General features: G+C 37.6%; 3 protein-coding genes and 1 long non-coding RNA gene across 5 annotated transcripts; 1 reads left to right on the forward strand and 3 right to left on the reverse strand.

The window, feature by feature from the left end:
* Nucleotides 1-260: 260 nt before the first annotated feature.
* LOC9324056 (receptor-like serine/threonine-protein kinase SD1-8) lies at nt 261-2,058 on the reverse strand. The gene is made up of 6 exons (XM_021036086.1): nt 2,027-2,058; nt 1,782-1,930; nt 1,315-1,525; nt 981-1,218; nt 756-906; nt 261-671 (listed from the first exon to the last, which is right to left on the reverse strand). The coding sequence occupies exons 1-6, from the start codon at nt 2,049-2,051 to the stop codon at nt 369-371; spliced, it is 1,077 nt and encodes a 358-aa protein (XP_020891745.1). The 5' UTR covers nt 2,052-2,058; the 3' UTR covers nt 261-368.
* Nucleotides 2,059-3,819: 1,761 nt separating this feature from the next.
* LOC110231134 lies at nt 3,820-8,628 on the reverse strand. Its single transcript, XM_021036085.1, has 10 exons — nt 8,306-8,628; nt 7,131-8,062; nt 6,850-7,048; nt 6,304-6,770; nt 6,092-6,217; nt 5,878-6,003; nt 5,638-5,763; nt 5,430-5,552; nt 5,215-5,322; nt 3,820-5,146 (listed from the first exon to the last, which is right to left on the reverse strand). Exons 1-10 carry the CDS (start codon nt 8,436-8,438, stop codon nt 4,997-4,999), a joined length of 2,490 nt encoding a protein of 829 aa, XP_020891744.1. The 5' UTR covers nt 8,439-8,628; the 3' UTR covers nt 3,820-4,996.
* Nucleotides 8,629-8,707: 79 nt separating this feature from the next.
* On the reverse strand, nt 8,708-10,917 carry LOC9324057 (S-locus-specific glycoprotein S13). Its single transcript, XM_002887948.2, has 3 exons — nt 10,807-10,917; nt 9,049-10,255; nt 8,708-8,951 (listed from the first exon to the last, which is right to left on the reverse strand). The coding sequence occupies exons 2-3, from the start codon at nt 10,247-10,249 to the stop codon at nt 8,713-8,715; spliced, it is 1,440 nt and encodes a 479-aa protein (XP_002887994.2). The 5' UTR covers nt 10,250-10,255; nt 10,807-10,917; the 3' UTR covers nt 8,708-8,712.
* Nucleotides 10,918-11,688: 771 nt separating this feature from the next.
* On the forward strand, nt 11,689-13,943 carry LOC9324058. Of its 2 annotated transcripts, XR_002333825.1 has the most exons (7): nt 11,689-11,904; nt 11,986-12,072; nt 12,166-12,669; nt 12,748-12,833; nt 12,866-12,912; nt 13,171-13,352; nt 13,442-13,943. It is a non-coding gene; the product is annotated as an uncharacterized LOC9324058 (long non-coding RNA). The 2 variants fall into 2 exon arrangements; XR_002333824.1 differs by having other exon boundaries at nt 11,689-12,072; nt 12,228-12,669.
* Nucleotides 13,944-17,258: the final 3,315 nt, after the last annotated feature.

Below are 17,258 nucleotides of genomic sequence, written 5' to 3' on the forward strand. Positions count from 1 at the left end.
ACGAATTTCCGACGAAATATTATTTTCTTGGAAGTTTGTCGGAAATTCCCCGGAAATCCGTCGGAATAATTCCGACTAAAAATTTCGTCGGAAATGTTCGTCGGAAATTGCTATGTTTTCTTGTAGTGGTTCTCTGCTGTCTGCTCTAGATCTCTAGCTAGATCTGTTTTTTGATTCTATGAGAGGGATCATCAGCAGAGGAAAGAGAAGACTAAAAAACTAATTGATTCTAACATAATTCAGAACTAATTCAATAATTCAATGTGTTATTTATGTAGAATTTGCGGAGTGACCTTGAGAGATTGAGTTTTTTACATAGATTACTTTTTGTTCGAAAACGAATCCTTGTCGAATTCTGGAAAAAGTCATTAACGACCTTTCATGGCCGACATGGACATTTGACAAACGGTATAAGTTGCATCATCTAGATGTTCCATGGAGGATGAACAAGTGTCATCACCGGGGGATTTAGGCCTATCTATATCAACTGTTTCACTTCCGAGCATAAAAACCACCGGCCACATCGTCGGTCTGTCTTGTGCAAGCTGTTGAACGCACAAGAGACCAATCTGTATGCACCTTAGAACTTGATCTGGTCGAAATTCTGTTGAATATGTAATGGCCGGATCGACGATCTCTAGCCCCTTTCCTTCGCTCCAGTTACTCCATATCTGTGTGTAAAAATACCAAAAGCTTTTTTAAGTGTTTAATTTATTTTTAGACACAAAGGTAGAATTTGATTGTTTTAAGCTTACGTAGCTTAGAAGAGATTCTCCGTCGTTCAGTGCAGGGAACCTATTGTTCCTCTTTCCACTGAGAATCTCAAGAAGCAAGACCCCAAAGCTGAAAACATCCGATTTTACAGAGTATATCTTGTCCCTCAAGTATTCCAGCGGCATGTAACCACTGCATAACGAAATATTTAACTCTTCACAGTTTAAGAAAATAATGAAGATACGGTAGTATATATAGTTCCTTACAAAGTTCCGGCAGCGGTTGTCGCAATAGCTTCTGTCTCATCCCTTGCCAGTGTCTTTGCCATCCCGAAGTCCGAGATCTTTGGGATCATGTCTTTACCAAGCAAGATATTGCTTGGTTTCAGGTCAAGGTGGATAATCTTGAATCGGGAATCTTGGTGAAGATATAAAAGTCCTCGAGCAATACCAATAATAATGTCAAATCTCTTTTTCCAGTTTAAAGAAGAGCTTCGGGTTGTGTCTGTGAAAGAATCAAACCAAGTCAAATGTACATATATAAGTAATGCATGTTAACTCTTCAACTAGAGCTTCCAAAAAAGATAGGCACTATACTAACCGAAAATGTACGAGTCCAGTCCTAGGTTTTCGAGGTGTTCATATACTAGGATCTTCTCGTTTTCGTCAGAGAAAAAACCGATAAGTCGGATAATGTTTATATGCTGAACTAGCCCGATGAGTCTCACCTCGTTGTCAAAGTTTTCAATCCCATTAGGTGTCATACTAATAAGCCTCTTGACAGCAATCTCTACCCCGTTAAGTAACCGGCCCTGTCAGTCACCACATATTTCGTTAATAACAGAATCTAGCCAATTTCAGAGGGCTTCTTATAAAGAGTTCATATATATTGTAGAAATAAAAGAAAACTCTAAAAAAAATCAGTGCATATCAAAGAGCCGTTAGGCTACTATGAAGGTTCTAGTGATTTCCTTAATAGTTGTATGTGTATATTTTGTAGAATCATTAGATTCCATCCATAGCTTGTAAAGAGTATTATATTATACCATTGAGAGATCAAATACATACCTTGTAAACGCTACCAAAACCACCTTCTCCAATCTTGTTGGAGTCAGAGAAGAAGTTGGTGGCTTGGGAAATGACTTCAAAATCCATGAGATGAGATTGCCAATCCTCGGTTATGCTGATGTCCATGGTTGGATTTTCACGTTGACACACTGATTTTCGTTAAGACATGAATGCAAAAACAAATCAAGAATAGTCTAACGAACAAGAGGAAAAAGAATATTATATATCAACAGAATAATTAATACCAATTGTTCTTCGGGTAAATTGCATGTTATGGCAATTGACGAAGTTTTAATTTCATGTTTTGGCAAAGTGAGAATGGGCTTTCAAGTTTTGACAATTTAGCCAAAATCTGACCATTTTACCCCTACCGATGTACTGTTCACTGTACGGTTCAGTTAAGCGTACGGTTCAGTTAAGCGGTTCACTGTACGGTTCAGTTAAGCGGTTCAGTTACGTACACTGTTCCGGTTAAGCAATATATTTCGTTCTTAATTGATTTGTGCGGGAGTACAGTGACAAGTTGGGATTAATAACATTAAAACACAATGAGACATCAGTATTTAATGCCCAAAAAGTTTAGACATGACTCATGTCACAATTAATGCAAAAGTCATCATTACTTTTTCTAATATTAGTTTATATGTGTGAATAGTTGTAAGAGACAAACATGATCCATCAAACAAACAAATTTTTCTGAACGAATCTGATTCTGCATCGGTTTGATCTTCTTGATTTACAAAGTTTGGAGCCAAGACAAGCATTGAACGTGTAAGTAATGAAATTGGTTAAGAAGTTTTTTGTTTTAACACACTAGGGTCTTGATTGTGTGCTAAGATCAACATTGTTTTTATATAAAAACCCAGAATGTTTTTATTTCCACTTTTTTTAGTTGAAATTGCTAAATGAGGATAGATTTATGTTTATAAGTGTGTAGTTGGGAATTCTTTTTGTTTTTTGTAGATATAATCATGCTTTCATTTGCATTTAATGGGGTTCTGCTGAATTTATGATGCAGGTTGGTAATGGATATTCCCGTATTTACTATGGTGGGTGAGTGGAAATGCAAAGAAGAAGAATGGAAATTTGAACCATGGGAAGGCTGGTTTGGTCGTTGTGTACGTGTTAGGCAAAACATGACGTACACGGCATTTGTACGTACATTATGCGAGGTTTTCAGTTTGAAGTGCACCGAATGCAATCCAATAATTAGTTACTGGATGCCGGGAAAGATGTCAGTGATGATAGAAAGTAAACGCCCTCCTGTATACATTGACAATCAAATGAACCTGGATACATTCTTTTTGATTCGTGGTGGGGATCCTAGTGTCACCTTGTTTGTCTCTTTCATTACAACCGTCAAGGCACTCGGGAATACTGTCCCTAGGACCGATGGTGAGAGTTACCGTGTGTGTGGGAGTGCAACGACACCAAATCCCATTGTAGCGGCTTCAAATGTAGATGAAAATAATGAGGCCGTAGATGAGCAAGACGACGTTGAAGACGATAAAACAGATGAGGATGAAGAAGAGGAGGAGGACAACGAAGATGGTGCTGGGTATGATGATTATCAGGGTGATGATGGATCTATGGGGGGAAGTACCCTCGATCCTACTATAGACGGTAGTGAAGGCAGTGGCGAAGATTACGATTACAACAAGTGGAACGATTTAATTATTGAAGAATATGGAATAGGGAATGTTGAGGAGGACGTCATTCTCACTCAACAAATGGTTCAACATCCAGGGGAATTCAGTCGTCTATTGGCAGAGTGTACGTACACAAGTCATCGTGTACGTGGGGGAGATAACTCGGTTGACCGTACACCAACGGTGACTCCAAGACGTACGTGTCAACATGGTTTGTACCAATGTACGTACACAACAGAATGTGTACAAGATACAGGCTGCGAAGGTAACACCGATACCAATATTAATGGTATAGACGATGTCTCTGGGGATGATGTTATCGACCGTGGTATTGGAGATTCCCCAAGTGGGACACTGAATGATAATCGGCTAGTTACTGCACTTGGCGGAGATAACATTTCTCATTCGGGTGACCGTACACCAACGGTGACTCCAAGACGTACGTGTCAACATGGTTTGTACCAATGTACGTACACTACAGAGTGTGTACAAGATACAGGCTGCGAAGGTAACACGGATACCAATATTAATGGTATATACGAAGTCACTATCGACCGTGGTATTGGAGCTTCCGCAAGTGGGACACTGAATGATAATCGGTTAGTTACCGCAGCTGAGGCTTACGAAGTGTATAATGACTTTTCTACATTACATGGTGGCGAGTTGGAGATTCTCGATAATGATGCTGCTCCGGTATTCGATGATTTAGCCAATTTACGAGATGATGAGACACAAGTCGAACTGAGTACGACATGTGAGACTTTGTATGTCGGGAGTGTTTTTAAGAACAGAAAAGTCATACAACAAACAATGTCTTATCTCGCAATCAAACAATGCTTTTGCTACAAGCAACGTAGGTCATGTCCTACAAGATTGGAGATGGTCTGCGTTGATGATACTTGTCCATGGCATTTGACAGCTCAAGTTGTCAAGAATTCAGAATGTTTCAAAATCACATCGTATGATACCACCCATACGTGTGACATCGACACTCGTAAGAATTATAATAAACATGCTAGTTATAAGCTTCTCGGAGAGGTAGTGAAGAGCAGATACAGTTCTACGCAAGGGGGTCCGAGAGCTGTCGATTTACCACAGTTGCTCCTAAATGATCTCAATGTTCGGATTTCATATTCTACCGCTTGGAGAACTAAAGAGGTTGCAGTGGAAAATGTAAGGGGGGATGATATAAAAAGTTACAGGTTTTTGCCTACCTATTTGTATCTTCTTAAATTAGCTAATCCGGGTACGATAACTCACCTACACTCTACACCTGAAGCTGATGGTACGCAGCGCTTTAAGTATGTTTTTGTATCTCTCGGGGCTTCTATAAAAGGTCTGAAGTATATGAGGAAGGTAATTGTCGTAGATGGAACACAGCTAGTAGGACGTTACAAGGGATGTCTCCTCATTGCATGTGCCCAAGACGGGAACTTCCAAATATTTCCAATAGCGTTTGGTGTTGTGGATGGTGAGACTGACGCTTCATGGGTGTGGTTCTTTGATAAATTAGCTGACATTGTTCCAGACAGTGAAGATTTAATGATTGTATCGGACAGACATTCTTCAATATATAAAGGCCTCAGTGTGGTTTATCCGAAAGCTCATCATGGTGCATGTGCAGTACACCTTGAGCGAAATATCTCCACCCTTTACCTCCTTTACATTAGCTGCATCCACATCCATGGAGGCTTTCGTTGCCAACTCCTGTAACACCTGCATAATAGAAGATTATAAATTTAAACAAGCCTACACTATTTTATTTAAAAATATAGTTAGCTTACATTCTTAACTACTGCAAATGGTGAAGGGGGATCCCCTAGGGTGCCCTCAAGTACTGAGTCATCCACTTTACTCTCTGCAACTACATTGGGTACATCTCCCGCATCAACCTGTGGCAGTAGTTATCAACTTCATCGGCTATATACTCTATTTTGTGATGTCTGAAACAATCATTACTTATACGTACACGGGAAATAAGAAAGACAAATGTACGTACACTTACACCGGGTTCCTCGGTGTGTTCAGCCTGAGAAGATGTATCTCTATCATTATCCTCAGAAATTTCTGGTTGCTCCCCAATATTTGCTTCACTCTCAAGACCGGCACCATGTTCTTCTCCCTGAAACAAATATACCATACACGTCTTAAGCTTTATGTGAGTACACATATGGAAAACTACATTTGACTATTAGCAGACCATATACCTGTCCAGATGTTGCAGGTAAACCTGATGGATTTTCTACCATCTCTGTGTCAGCAGTTGGTTTTTCATCTGTCCCTCGCTGTGTACCAACTACGACAGGCTCACCACCATCATTTGGTCCTTTATCCTAAAACATAGTATACCATACACTTCTTAAGCTATATGTACGTGGAGAACTGAAAATAATTGATACGCGTACACTTATGGAAAAACAGTATGTGACTATTAGCACAAGACATACCTGTACAGAGGTTGAAGGTACAGGAGATGGAATTTCTTCCATCTCTGTGTCAGCACTAGCTTTTTCCTCGGTCCCTGACTGTGTACCAACAAGGACAGACTCACCACCATCACGTGCTCCTTCATCCTGAAACATAGTATACAATACACTTCTGAAGCCTATGTGTACGTACACAACTGGAAATAATTGATAAAAATATTTGTACACGACATACCTGATGGGAAGGTGTAGGTCCACCAACTGAAATGTTAGCTACTCCAGTGTCAACCATATCTTCATCTCTGTTCGAAAAATCTCCTCCATCATTTGCAGTAAAACCACCTTCATTGTTGGCTTCATCCTGTACCATAGCAGACAAGTTACAGTTATTAATCTTAATGTACGTACATTTAAAATACTATATATAAATGTACGTACATACCATACCTGGTCATCTTCCTCAGAAGAAGAGTTACCATCAGAAAGCTGAGTAATCTCCGCAACTGACGTCATTATATTCTTCAGCCTTGAAGACTTTCTTGTTCCAGACTTGAAGACTTTCTTTGTAGACATCCTTTTAGATGCCTTCTTCACACTCATCGGTGCCTTAACCACCGATTTATTTGGGCCCTGTGAAGCATGGGAAGTTTTGGTTGGTTCTGTCTTTTTGCCCTTTGGATCTAAGGCAGCACGTATCTCCTTACGGACAAATTTCTTCAAGTCTTCTTGCATTTGTTTATTTTGTGCTTCCTGCCTCTTGAAACACCTCCTAAGTTCAACTACAAACTTCTCAAACTGGGGATCTTCAAAACAATCCTCAGCAGTGTCCTCATTTTCTTCTTCCACAACAGATTTCTGTTTTTTCAAAGCAGGTGCATTCGGGGCTGGTACATTTCTTTTCCTCTTCTTCACACCTACGATAGACCAGTTTAATCATTGATTGGTCTTCAAGGGACAATAATTAGAAAGTATAAAAACAACATTTACACTCACGTATCTCTCCAAGTTGTGGTGGGCGCTCCTGCTTTGGAAATGCAGCATAACCTCCAACCCATTCTTCCTCCTTCCACTCATGACCAGCTAACAACAGTCGCTCAATGTAAGCAATTCTTGGATCCTCAACTTCATCATCCCATGACAGGGATGGAGGAAAAATATTGTCCTCTGGTTTCACAAGATAGGTTACCTCAACCTACACCAATAAGTTTGTTAACCACTTAGAGAATGTACACTTACTTTTTAAATAATGTACGTACATAATTAATTGTACATACCTCTTCAGCAGCCTCACACTCCAAGATGCTGGATGTCCTGATTGCCCGCAGTGAGGCAAGATGATGGATAGACCTCTGAGTAAATGTCCTGTTAGCTTCATCATCAGGTACTAGCTTAGCAAGGGATGTGATTGTTTCGAACGCAAACAGCTGGAGTGCTAATGGGAATCCATGTAGTGCATAAGACCCATCCTTTACACACCTTATCAGTTTTTGAGCATCTGAAGGGGTTTGGAATTTTGCTATCCTCTCCAAAGTACGGGTAAAAGACACCCTTCCCCAAGGGTATTTGCAGAAGAATTGCACGTCCTTCGTCATCTCAACAGTGAACTCAGAAAGCCTTATGGGGTTATTATGGCACCCTATCACACCATCTACCAAGATTATAAGAGATAAGGCCAGCTGCTTCCACCCATCCATGGTTTCCTCCTCCTTCAGCCAGACCACCAAATCATGCACTGTTGGATTCGGCTTCTCCCCAAACTTCTCCTCAAACAGAGTTTTCCAGACACTTTGACTACCAGCTTTAACCTTTAGCACATCCGTCACGTCTTTCTTGTTGGGATATGTCCCACATTCTAGACCAGTTACCAGACTAAATTCTCTTAATCCGAATTTTATTGGATGACCGCCGAAGACCATCCACATCTCATTCACTTTACTCGTCACTAACTGACGACATATTAGTCCAAGAACAAGTTTACCTGAGAAGGAAGACTTGTTAGCAGGTATCCTAAAAAGGTCCCCAAATGGAGACTCGAGAAGAAACTTCATCTCCTCTTTTCCCTTAAGAACTTGTGCTATGTCAGAAAGGTACTCCGGTTTGGAGTACGCGTTCATCTTCGTCTTGACAGGGTACCGGTCTAGGGCAAAGAGTCTAGGTGGTAACTCTTCAACTATAAGATCTTCAGTCGGAGCCACGCTTGTACTGCCTGCAATTACAAGTGATATACAATTAAGTAAGGATGTATGAATTCGTGTACGTACACAGTAATTATCATCATTATATACTCAACATCTGAATTTTGGCGGAAACAGAGATTTCCAATTCAACTTCTCAAATTTTCAAACTACAGATATAGCAAAATCCGGCAACTTCTATCCCTTTAATCAAACAAGCTTTAAGATTCCGATACACCCAAAGAAACTACAAACGGAATAATATCAGAACTTACCCAATTCCTCCGGCGGATTTCTCGGAGGGAGTTTCCTCCTCGGGGATACTCTGAGTTCCACCTTGTCCTTCTCGGGGCCTTCCTGCGTATGCTTCTTCCTAGAGACTACGTCGTTTGGTTTATTCCCAGCCATCTCGAAGGTTGGTATCTCGCCGGATGTTTCTCAGGTCGCCTTCGCCGGAAAAATTGGAACTTTCTCTTCGCCGGTTTTTCGAGTTCAATGCAATGCCTCAAATCAAGTAGCAGACAATTCGAACGGAGATGTCGAAAACGAAGATGGATGAATGAATTCCGTCTCTCTCTCCTTCTTCTTCTTCGTTTTCTTCGACAGTTTCTGCAACGAAATTTTTTTTTTTTTTTTTTTTCAAAACTAACTAAACCGTGTGATGTAAAACAAAAGAAAGCAACTAAACCGAAATTAACTCTGTCGTTTGGTTTTCGTCGTTAGGGGTATTTTCGTCACAATTTGGCTTAACTGCCACCACGTGAGAATGAATTTTCACTTTGCCAAAAGCTGAGACCAAATCTTTTGTTCTTTCCCTCATCTTTCTTGTTTTGTATATGAGAAGCACTATGAAGATGAGAAGCAATGTGCTAACTCCGACGATCAACCCGATGGTGGTTTCACTCACATTATTTCCTTCCACTAAACAAAATAATTGATAGAATACTAATCGTTATCCAAATATCGAGGCAGACTTATAATGTTATTTGTAGAAGAAATAAGGGAAGGAATAACAAACCTAAATCCGCAGCCACCGGTAACTTTATATAAAAATCAAAACCTTTGGTTTTGTAACTACGAATATCATGTAACTCATGTAACCACACCATGCAACCAGATCCACCATTTTGCGAGTCCATGTTTGCAAACGCCAAACAATTGCAATCTTTGAGGCATCTCTCTTTACAGTCCTCAACTCCCATTTTCGTGTCAATTTGCTGTCCAAAATTTGGAAGCTTCATATTTGTCATCCTCCAAAATTCTTTCTCAACGCAGCTTACTTGTGTCTTCTTCCTCTCACAACCTCTATAAGGTTTGTCACTTGGCTCAAACCCTTTGATACAGTTACAAATCGGGCTAAGGTTCATGTCGCAGAACATGTTTAAACCGCATGTGTAGTACTCATCACACTCGTCAACATGAGAAATCCAGTCGATGTGCCATTTGTCTCTCCAGACGAGCAGCTGGAGGACTCCATATTCGTCAATTCTCAACATTGTAGAGAAGGTTTTTTTCGTAGTGGAAGGGAGTATTTTGTTCGGAAAGATACGGGTCATGGGAACTTGATGCGCATCATGAATAAAACCTTGTTGACCTATAATCTCGTATGTGTAGGCTCCACTGGACGGATCCTCTGAGCTTGCCCAGGATATTAAGTTTGCGTTAAGTATCATTCCAGGAAGTAAAGTGTCCGTGGGGGAATCAAAGCTTTGCCACAATACGCCAGTTGGGTCTTTTACCACGAAATTACCGTTATCGAGAAGCTCTGCCACCACCGAGGAATCCCTATTGATCAGGTTCTTCCTCCACAGAACAACGTTACCATCGAGGAGGTCGACGTTCGAATTTGAAATGTTGAGGATTCCGGTGGGACTGGAGAGAGGATGGTCTCTGTTAGCCACCCATACGGCTTTGCTGGGGAATTTTTTATACCAAATTCCGAGATACCAACGATACTTTTCTGGAAACCTCGTTGGGGATCTGAAGAGACCCATCTCGAACAGCTTACCAGGAGACACGAGTGTCTCATTGTTCTCTGAAAACCTCAGAGATATGGATAACGACAAAGGAAGACTAGCAAGCAAAAGCAAAAGAAACAAGTGTTGGAGTCTCAACGCTGAACCTATGAATAACAAGTCCCTTGCCTCAACTCTATGCCAATCTCTGCCCTCCTTGGATTCTAATCGTGTTATCATCTCCTCCGGCATTTGTGATCTCATCTCATTCTGCAAACACAAATACCCAAGTACGTCATTAGATCATTTACTTACTTAATAAGTACTCTATTGATTACACATAATTAATGGAGTCTCTCTGGATCTTCCATTTACAATTTACAATGACATGAGTTCAGTGCCGGCTCAACATTTTTATGGGCCATAGGGCAAAAAAAAATTTTGGACTCTTAGAAATTTTTTTTTAATGTTTTTTTGTATTAAAAAAATTTTCTATGCTATTTTTGTTAAAAATTATTAATTACTAATACTAAAAATAATAAATAAAAAATTTTATAGACCTTTCTAAATTTTATTTTTGTGTTATAATCTAATTTTTTAATATTTTTTAAAAAATATTTTAGAAAATGGGCCCTTAATTATTGGACTACGGGATTGGACCCCTGGCCGTCGCACCGCCCGCCCACCCATCTGAGCCGGCAAGCAAAACTATTGTTGTAACCTTTCGAGCAATTCTTCAACCATTGACACATACAGAAACAGACCCAGCTGAAAGGAAAAAACACGATAGATTCAAGACTCAAAAGCATAGGATCTCTAACCTGTGAGTGATCACTGATCAGTTCTTGTCTCCAGTTTCTTTCATTGAGTTGTCTCTAATCGCTAGAAACAACAAACATCTTCCATGGGGAAATTCAAGCTCGCCAACTCTACTGTTTTCTCTTTTCAAAGTATCATAAATTTGAACTTGGACTTTTTCGTTTTATGGGTTTAACTTTTTAAATGCTGCTGCTGGGCTGCTTTAACTTCGATCTCGTGACGGAGGATACAAGAACGGTGTTAACTTCATGGGCTTTTAGTTCGGGTTACTTAATGGGCTTTACTCTTGTGTTTTACTTGGGCTCCAACCAACATCTACGACGGTTCATCTAGATTCTTGGGGTTTTGGGTAGGGCTGGGCTTTTAAACCGAACCGAATGTACCGAACCGAAACCGAAGAAAAAAAAACCGAACCAAACCGAAAATTTGAAAATAACCGAATGGATACTAAATTTGATAACCGAAATAACCGTAACCGAATCGGTACCGAACCAAAATATTTCGGGTAACCGAAATACCCGAAATACAATTATATTTTCGAAATAATTAGTTATTTATAGACCAAATAATCAAAAATACTTGAAAATCTATAAAAATAGTAAAAATACTAAAAAATAACCGAAAAATATCCAAAAATATTCGAAAATACTCAAAAATAACCGAAATATCCGAAAATATCATAAGCAAAATAACACTACAAAAAAAGTCTTCATTGATAGCACTTGACTATAGCACGGTTTCTCGAATTGCTATGAATGATCATTTTTGAATGCGATTACTATATAATAGCATCTAATAAATGCTATAATAGAAAATTTATAAGCGGAAGGTTAAAATCCACTATTCTACCAATATTTAGCCAAAAATTTACTAAACCACGAATACTTCCAGATTTTTCTCCTTTTTCTCTATACCTAAACAAAATCGCTTAGACCTAGCCACCCATCCCAATTTCGCCCCAACCACACACTAATCTCGCCGCTGCCACCGTCGAAGCTAGATGTAGGTACTAACCATGTCGCTGGCCCCAATTTCTTCCTCCGTCACTTGCCACAATTTTGTCCTCTGTTACATGCTTCTCGTTTCGCCTACCTGTAGAGGTGTTTATCCTCAGACCAAAGTGATCCCGATTTGTTTTCTCTTTATGATTTTCTCTTCTGAATCGATAGCTGGTGAATTAGGGCTTTCTCTCAATTGTTGAAGCTGGCCCCTTCTTCTTCACTGTGGCTCGGCGTCGCCACCATAAGACCCCTAATCATGGCTTTCGGGTAAATCTCTCTTTGCATCTCTATCTTCCTCGCTTACATTTCCAGATTCTGTATCGAAATCTAATTCATTCAACTTTATCAAAAAAAAAAAAGATCTCTCATTCAATAGCTTCAAGAGTATCATGTTCCGATCTACGGTATTGTTCGATCTATAGGAAGAACAAGACGATTTCCTGAATAATCATTTCAGAAAGGAGGAAAGAAGAAGGCGTGAGTAACAGATTCCCTGAATAATCATTTCAGATTTTGTTTTTAACATCTGTATATTGAAAAAAAATGTGTTCTAAATCTCCAAGAAGGATTGGTATGACAGTGTAGGCTAGTGCTACATTCACCAGCAAGAATGTTGGGAAGAAGCTTGTTTCCAGGGCTCATGGTACCAAGGTAATGTCTATTACTATACTGGAGAGTCTAGGGTTCTATGTACATTTGCTTGAGAGTTTAGACCTTTCTAGGTTTGAGAGTTTAGACCTTTTAAGTTAAAAGTTATCTCATGGCCTAGTTATTACGTAGGTATGGAAGCAAGGGAAAAAACCAAATCTTAAACCCCATCAAATTACTTCCAGCTGCTACCAAATGACCTTCCTCTCGATTTAAGTAAGCTCTTAGTGCTAAGAAGTTTGTAATTGTGATTTGGCATCTCATTTTAATGTGGAGAGTTTTGGTTTTGTCCAGTTAACACTATAACCTCAAGTTTTGTGAATAGAAAAACGTCTATTGATTAAGACCACCACTAGGTAACTAGAAACTCTTCATTCAAGGTAACTATTCTTTACTTTCGTAATAATGCCAGAGAATGGCTCTGCTTTCATGTTCGAAGAGAGATCTATTAATAAGATGGTAAGAAACTGTCTTTATTTATTTATTTACGTGGTCATATATAGTTATGTAAAGCTATTTGCTCGTAATTAATAATTGTGGATGTTTGCTTTCAATTATAAGAGACGTCTTGACTCTAATCCATGTTTATTAGTGGCTTAGTTAATGGCCACATGTGGGTATCAAAATGTTGTGGTAATTTCGTGTGGTATAGCTATTATCTTTCCATGGAAGATTTTTTTCTCTCTCTCAGGTTTAGTTCTTTGTTTTAATTCTCAGGTTGTTGGCATTCTCTCTTCTTCATGCACCATCAAAAGTGTGTTCTTGTAGACACTCAAGATGTTGGTAATAACTGTAAGGTCACAGCTTTTATTGGAGGTATAGATCTTTGTGATGGCCGCTATGACACACCTGATCTTGAAACTGTGTTTAAGGATGATTTTCACAATCCTACATTTCCTGTGAGTATATGGTTATTCGCTGGTTGTTTCAAGCTAGAATCCTAATTCCTTATTTACTTTTGATTTGTATTCTATTTCTACTTCCTCAGGCTGGTACTAAGGATCCAAAACAATCTTAGCATGATTTGCACTGAATGATAGATGGGCATGCGGTCAATGCAAGAAGGACGTCATTGTAAGGAGGACATAGAGAACATGATATGGAAATGGCAACAATAGTCTAGAGTATTGGATTAAACTTTGCTAGGGCGGATAATGACCAAGCGATCTTCCTCTTCCAACCTCTTCTTCTATGAACTACAAAGTGATGATTTCAAGGTAAAAGTTATGGCTGATGGCACGTGAATGCTTTGTTTAGGCGGTAAGATTTAGAAAAGAAAATTTGTTTGATCAAGTTAGTTGATTGTGTTTAGTAGAATATGTGATTGTCGATAGGGGAAGTTTGTTTCTCTTTGCCCCTTATCTCATAAATTAGTACTCTTGTTATTTAAGAGTCGTTGATGTATTTATATAAGATTTGGTTTGGATTAGTCTTTTGTAAGACTTTATGTTTTTAATAGATTTTCTATGAAATAAAAATATATTTAAATATATATTTTTGACCAGATTTAATTTATATAAAAATATATCAAATATAGAATTCAAAACGTGTCAATTTTAATTGAAAAAAATAGAATCGATAAAATGCTATAACATAATATATCGTGGCATAAATAATGAGCTACAATTGAATCGAATATAGCATTTAATTAATGTTATGGTAGTGCAACCTATAATAGCATTCCAAAAAATGCTATCATATGGGAAACACCTACCATAGCTGCCGATATCATAGCATTTGTAATTTCGCTATCTATAACGTAAGATAGCAGATGTTTTGCGCTATCAATGAACAATTTTCTTGTAGTGTAACCGAATGGATACTAAATTTTAAAACCGAAAGAACCGGAACCAAACCGAAACCGAACCGAAATTTCAAAATATCCGAATGGATACTAAATTTTAGAACCGAAAGAACCGAAAACCGAATAGACCCAACCGATAACCGAATGGATAACCGAAAGTCCAGGCCTAGTTTTGGGTTCAACTTTTGCCGTAAGGGCATGCACCAAATTTGATCCAAAAATAAATAAGTATTAAGTTTATTAGCTCTCTCTAGAGTAATGAACGTTTTATTGGGCTACGCCCGGATAGTTTTGATAGTTGATATATTTTGAAGTTTGTTAAATATTTGATTATTGATATTTTAAAGTTTGAGAACTCAGTTTTAATTTCTTTTTTTTTTCCAGTTTCTTTAGTATACATGCGAAAATTATGTGTTATATTTAAAGTTAAATATATAAATATGTTCACTAACTCAAGCACATGATAGTTTCAAATGTCATGTCTTCTTTGGGAGATATTTGTGGAGTGGTAGATTTGGTCTTCCCTTGTGTTGAACCTAGAACTTAAAAGCACAAAAGCTGCATGTACTGCTCATCATTACGTGTAGGTGCATGCTCTACAAGTTGAAGAAGCAAAAGAGAAGAGTGTCACATCCAGTTAAGGAAGAGAGTAACAAAGAGTGAGTTTTTGGGGCAACTCTCACACTCCCTTACCACAAAAGATGTCTCCATGACTAATTCAGTTGCACAACACAATGTAGAGATTCTTATTCCACTTCATCCTCTTAAGCCTTCTTTTGAATCTTTTTCTCCATTTTTGTTGCAGTCTTTCTCCAACCTTCTTCTTACTCTTATTTTGTGAACAGATCCTCGACATCCTAGCAGTTAGTTGCTCACAAATTCTTATGATTTAAAACTTTCGGTTTAAATTTCAACTGAAGCCGATGTAAAAATTGGAAAATAAAGTGTGATAGTTTAAAATCCTTTTTGAACCTCCTCCGAGCCTGCCAAAGCAAGGCTAACTTTTTAACTAAATAACTTACCTCTATTACAAACCAATAACGAACCAAATACAATATGGGAATTGGAGTGAAAGTTGGCCAGCACGTAATGTACCTCTACAGTTATGCTTAATAATAGTCATGACATGACTTAGCCCAGTCGAATCCTTTTCTTCGAAATCAAAATCATCGGCCATCATTATAAGATTCATTCAAATAAAAAGTTAAGTGGACATAACAATAATGAATGAAATGGAGTTTAACTATAATATGAGAAGAAAACCTTCAGCTAGCTAAAATTATTTTCTCCGGAACATTCTCTGCAATATCTAAAAGGTAACAAAAATATCCTTTATTTGAAAGGAAATCTTCATAACCCTGTAGATTAATACGATTCGAGGAGAATCAACTACTACTGTCTTCTATAGAAATCCCATGGGTTAGCTTGTGTACCTCACACATCTTTTTTGATAATAAGTAATAAATCCCCAACCATGAACCATATATATTTATGTCTTCCTATTTTAAAAGTGAAAGGCATGAGAAGAGAAGACAAACATGTACCTTAAATGAAGTTCGGAAGTTACATCATGTGCCACCCACAACGGACAACGCTATGCATATCGTGATGAGTGCATGAGTCATAGTCTCTACAAATCAAAGACATAAACATTGGGGAGCAGTTAGTCCCACCTATGTTAGTAATCTTACAATGGTTAGATGTGGACTTTAGAAATATTAATATAACGATTCGTAAAAAGATTAATTAACAACAGAAGTTTAACACGGGGGCATGTATTAACAGAATTGAAAGGCTAACAAAGCCAAGCCACCATGAAAGCTGTGGATGGTATTATAACGGGAACATATGAACGTGAATATATTTGAGTTTTTGCTTATGCCACGTGGCAATCTAAGAAATGAGTTTTTGAAAGCTGATGTGGATGGCTTGAGAAGCCTCAATTAGTTCCTTTTATTAGTAGTAGATTTTGGGAAAAAAATCTTGGAGTTTGAAACTATTTACAATGTCATGTCATTGGCATTAATTTTTTATTTTAAATATCTATACTAGTATTTTTGCAACACTTTGATGACGGATGGGTAAAAATGCTTTCGGGTATATCAGATACCCGACCCGTTTTTAAAATTCCTTCACAAAAAATTTGTTGGGTCGGGTTATATTTAACCCAACTCATACACCGGATATTCTATATTTAATCATTTAGATATTTAGAAGATTTGATTAAGATTTATAATTATGATTCTCTTATCATCTTTGTTTGATTTGTTTTTAACTGTTTTGAATCATCATATAATACATAAAGTAAAAAAAAATCAATTTTTTTCTGCATATACTGTGATTCGAAATTTTAAAAACGGACATATATTATCCAATTGACGAAAATGTGTGTTCAACGTTCTACATCGATTAAAATATTTAGACAATGATTCAGAATCATATCATAAATAAGAACATTAATAAAATAAATGAGTTTTTTGGCCGGACGGGTTTGGCGGGTCGGGTTTTTGAATCAACAATAATAAAAATATTAAAATAACATTAATCTGCCGCTTCAATACGGATTTAATCCTTATTTTTTTAATACCACAAATATTAGACATATTAAATTTGTCTCATTTAAAAAATATTGTATAAAACCAAAAATTATCCCGTGGTATAATGTTACTTAATAACAATATTTATAAAATTTTAAAATATCATTAACATGCCACTTTAATACATATTAAATCTTTAGTAAATAAAAATATAAATGTCTTAGAGAATGATATGATTTGTAAACTTTTATATATAATAAATAATCATTAAATAAAAACAAATCACAGGACGGGTTAAGAAATTACGGAACGGGTTATATTTTGGAAATGATTTATATGGCGGACGAATTTGAATCAATATTTATATACCGCTTTAATACGGGTTAAATCCTCAGTTTATTAATAATTATCTCGTTGACTCGTGGTATACCGTTACTTAATAACAATTGTAAACTATAATATAA

This window comes from Arabidopsis lyrata, assembly GCF_000004255.2.
Source record: "Arabidopsis lyrata subsp. lyrata unplaced genomic scaffold ARALYscaffold_2, whole genome shotgun sequence".
In the NCBI taxonomy this organism is placed as follows: Eukaryota; Viridiplantae; Streptophyta; class Magnoliopsida; order Brassicales; family Brassicaceae; genus Arabidopsis; species Arabidopsis lyrata.

Excerpts from the sequence above, each read along its gene's own strand:
- LOC9324056 (XM_021036086.1), bottom strand. The coding sequence starts at position 2,051 with ATGCAATTTACCCGAAGAACAATTG. Across the intron at positions 907-980 it reads ACAACCGCTGCCGGAACTTT|TGGTTACATGCCGCTGGAAT; the intron begins GTAAGGAACTAT and ends TTCGTTATGCAG. Across the intron at positions 672-755 it reads GAGAATCTCTTCTAAGCTAC|ATATGGAGTAACTGGAGCGA; the intron begins GTAAGCTTAAAA and ends TTTTACACACAG.
- LOC110231134 (XM_021036085.1), bottom strand. The coding sequence starts at position 8,438 with ATGGCTGGGAATAAACCAAACGACGTAGTCTCTAGGAAGAAGCATACG. Across the intron at positions 6,218-6,303 it reads CTTCTGAGGAAGATGACCAG|GATGAAGCCAACAATGAAGG; the intron begins GTATGGTATGTA and ends GCTATGGTACAG. Across the intron at positions 5,147-5,214 it reads CATTTGCAGTAGTTAAGAAT|GTGTTACAGGAGTTGGCAAC; the intron begins GTAAGCTAACTA and ends TCTATTATGCAG.
- LOC9324057 (XM_002887948.2), bottom strand. The coding sequence starts at position 10,249 with ATGAGATCACAAATGCCGGAGGAGATGATAACACGATTAGAATCCAAG. Across the intron at positions 8,952-9,048 it reads ACCGGTGGCTGCGGATTTAG|TGGAAGGAAATAATGTGAGT; the intron begins GTTTGTTATTCC and ends TATTTTGTTTAG.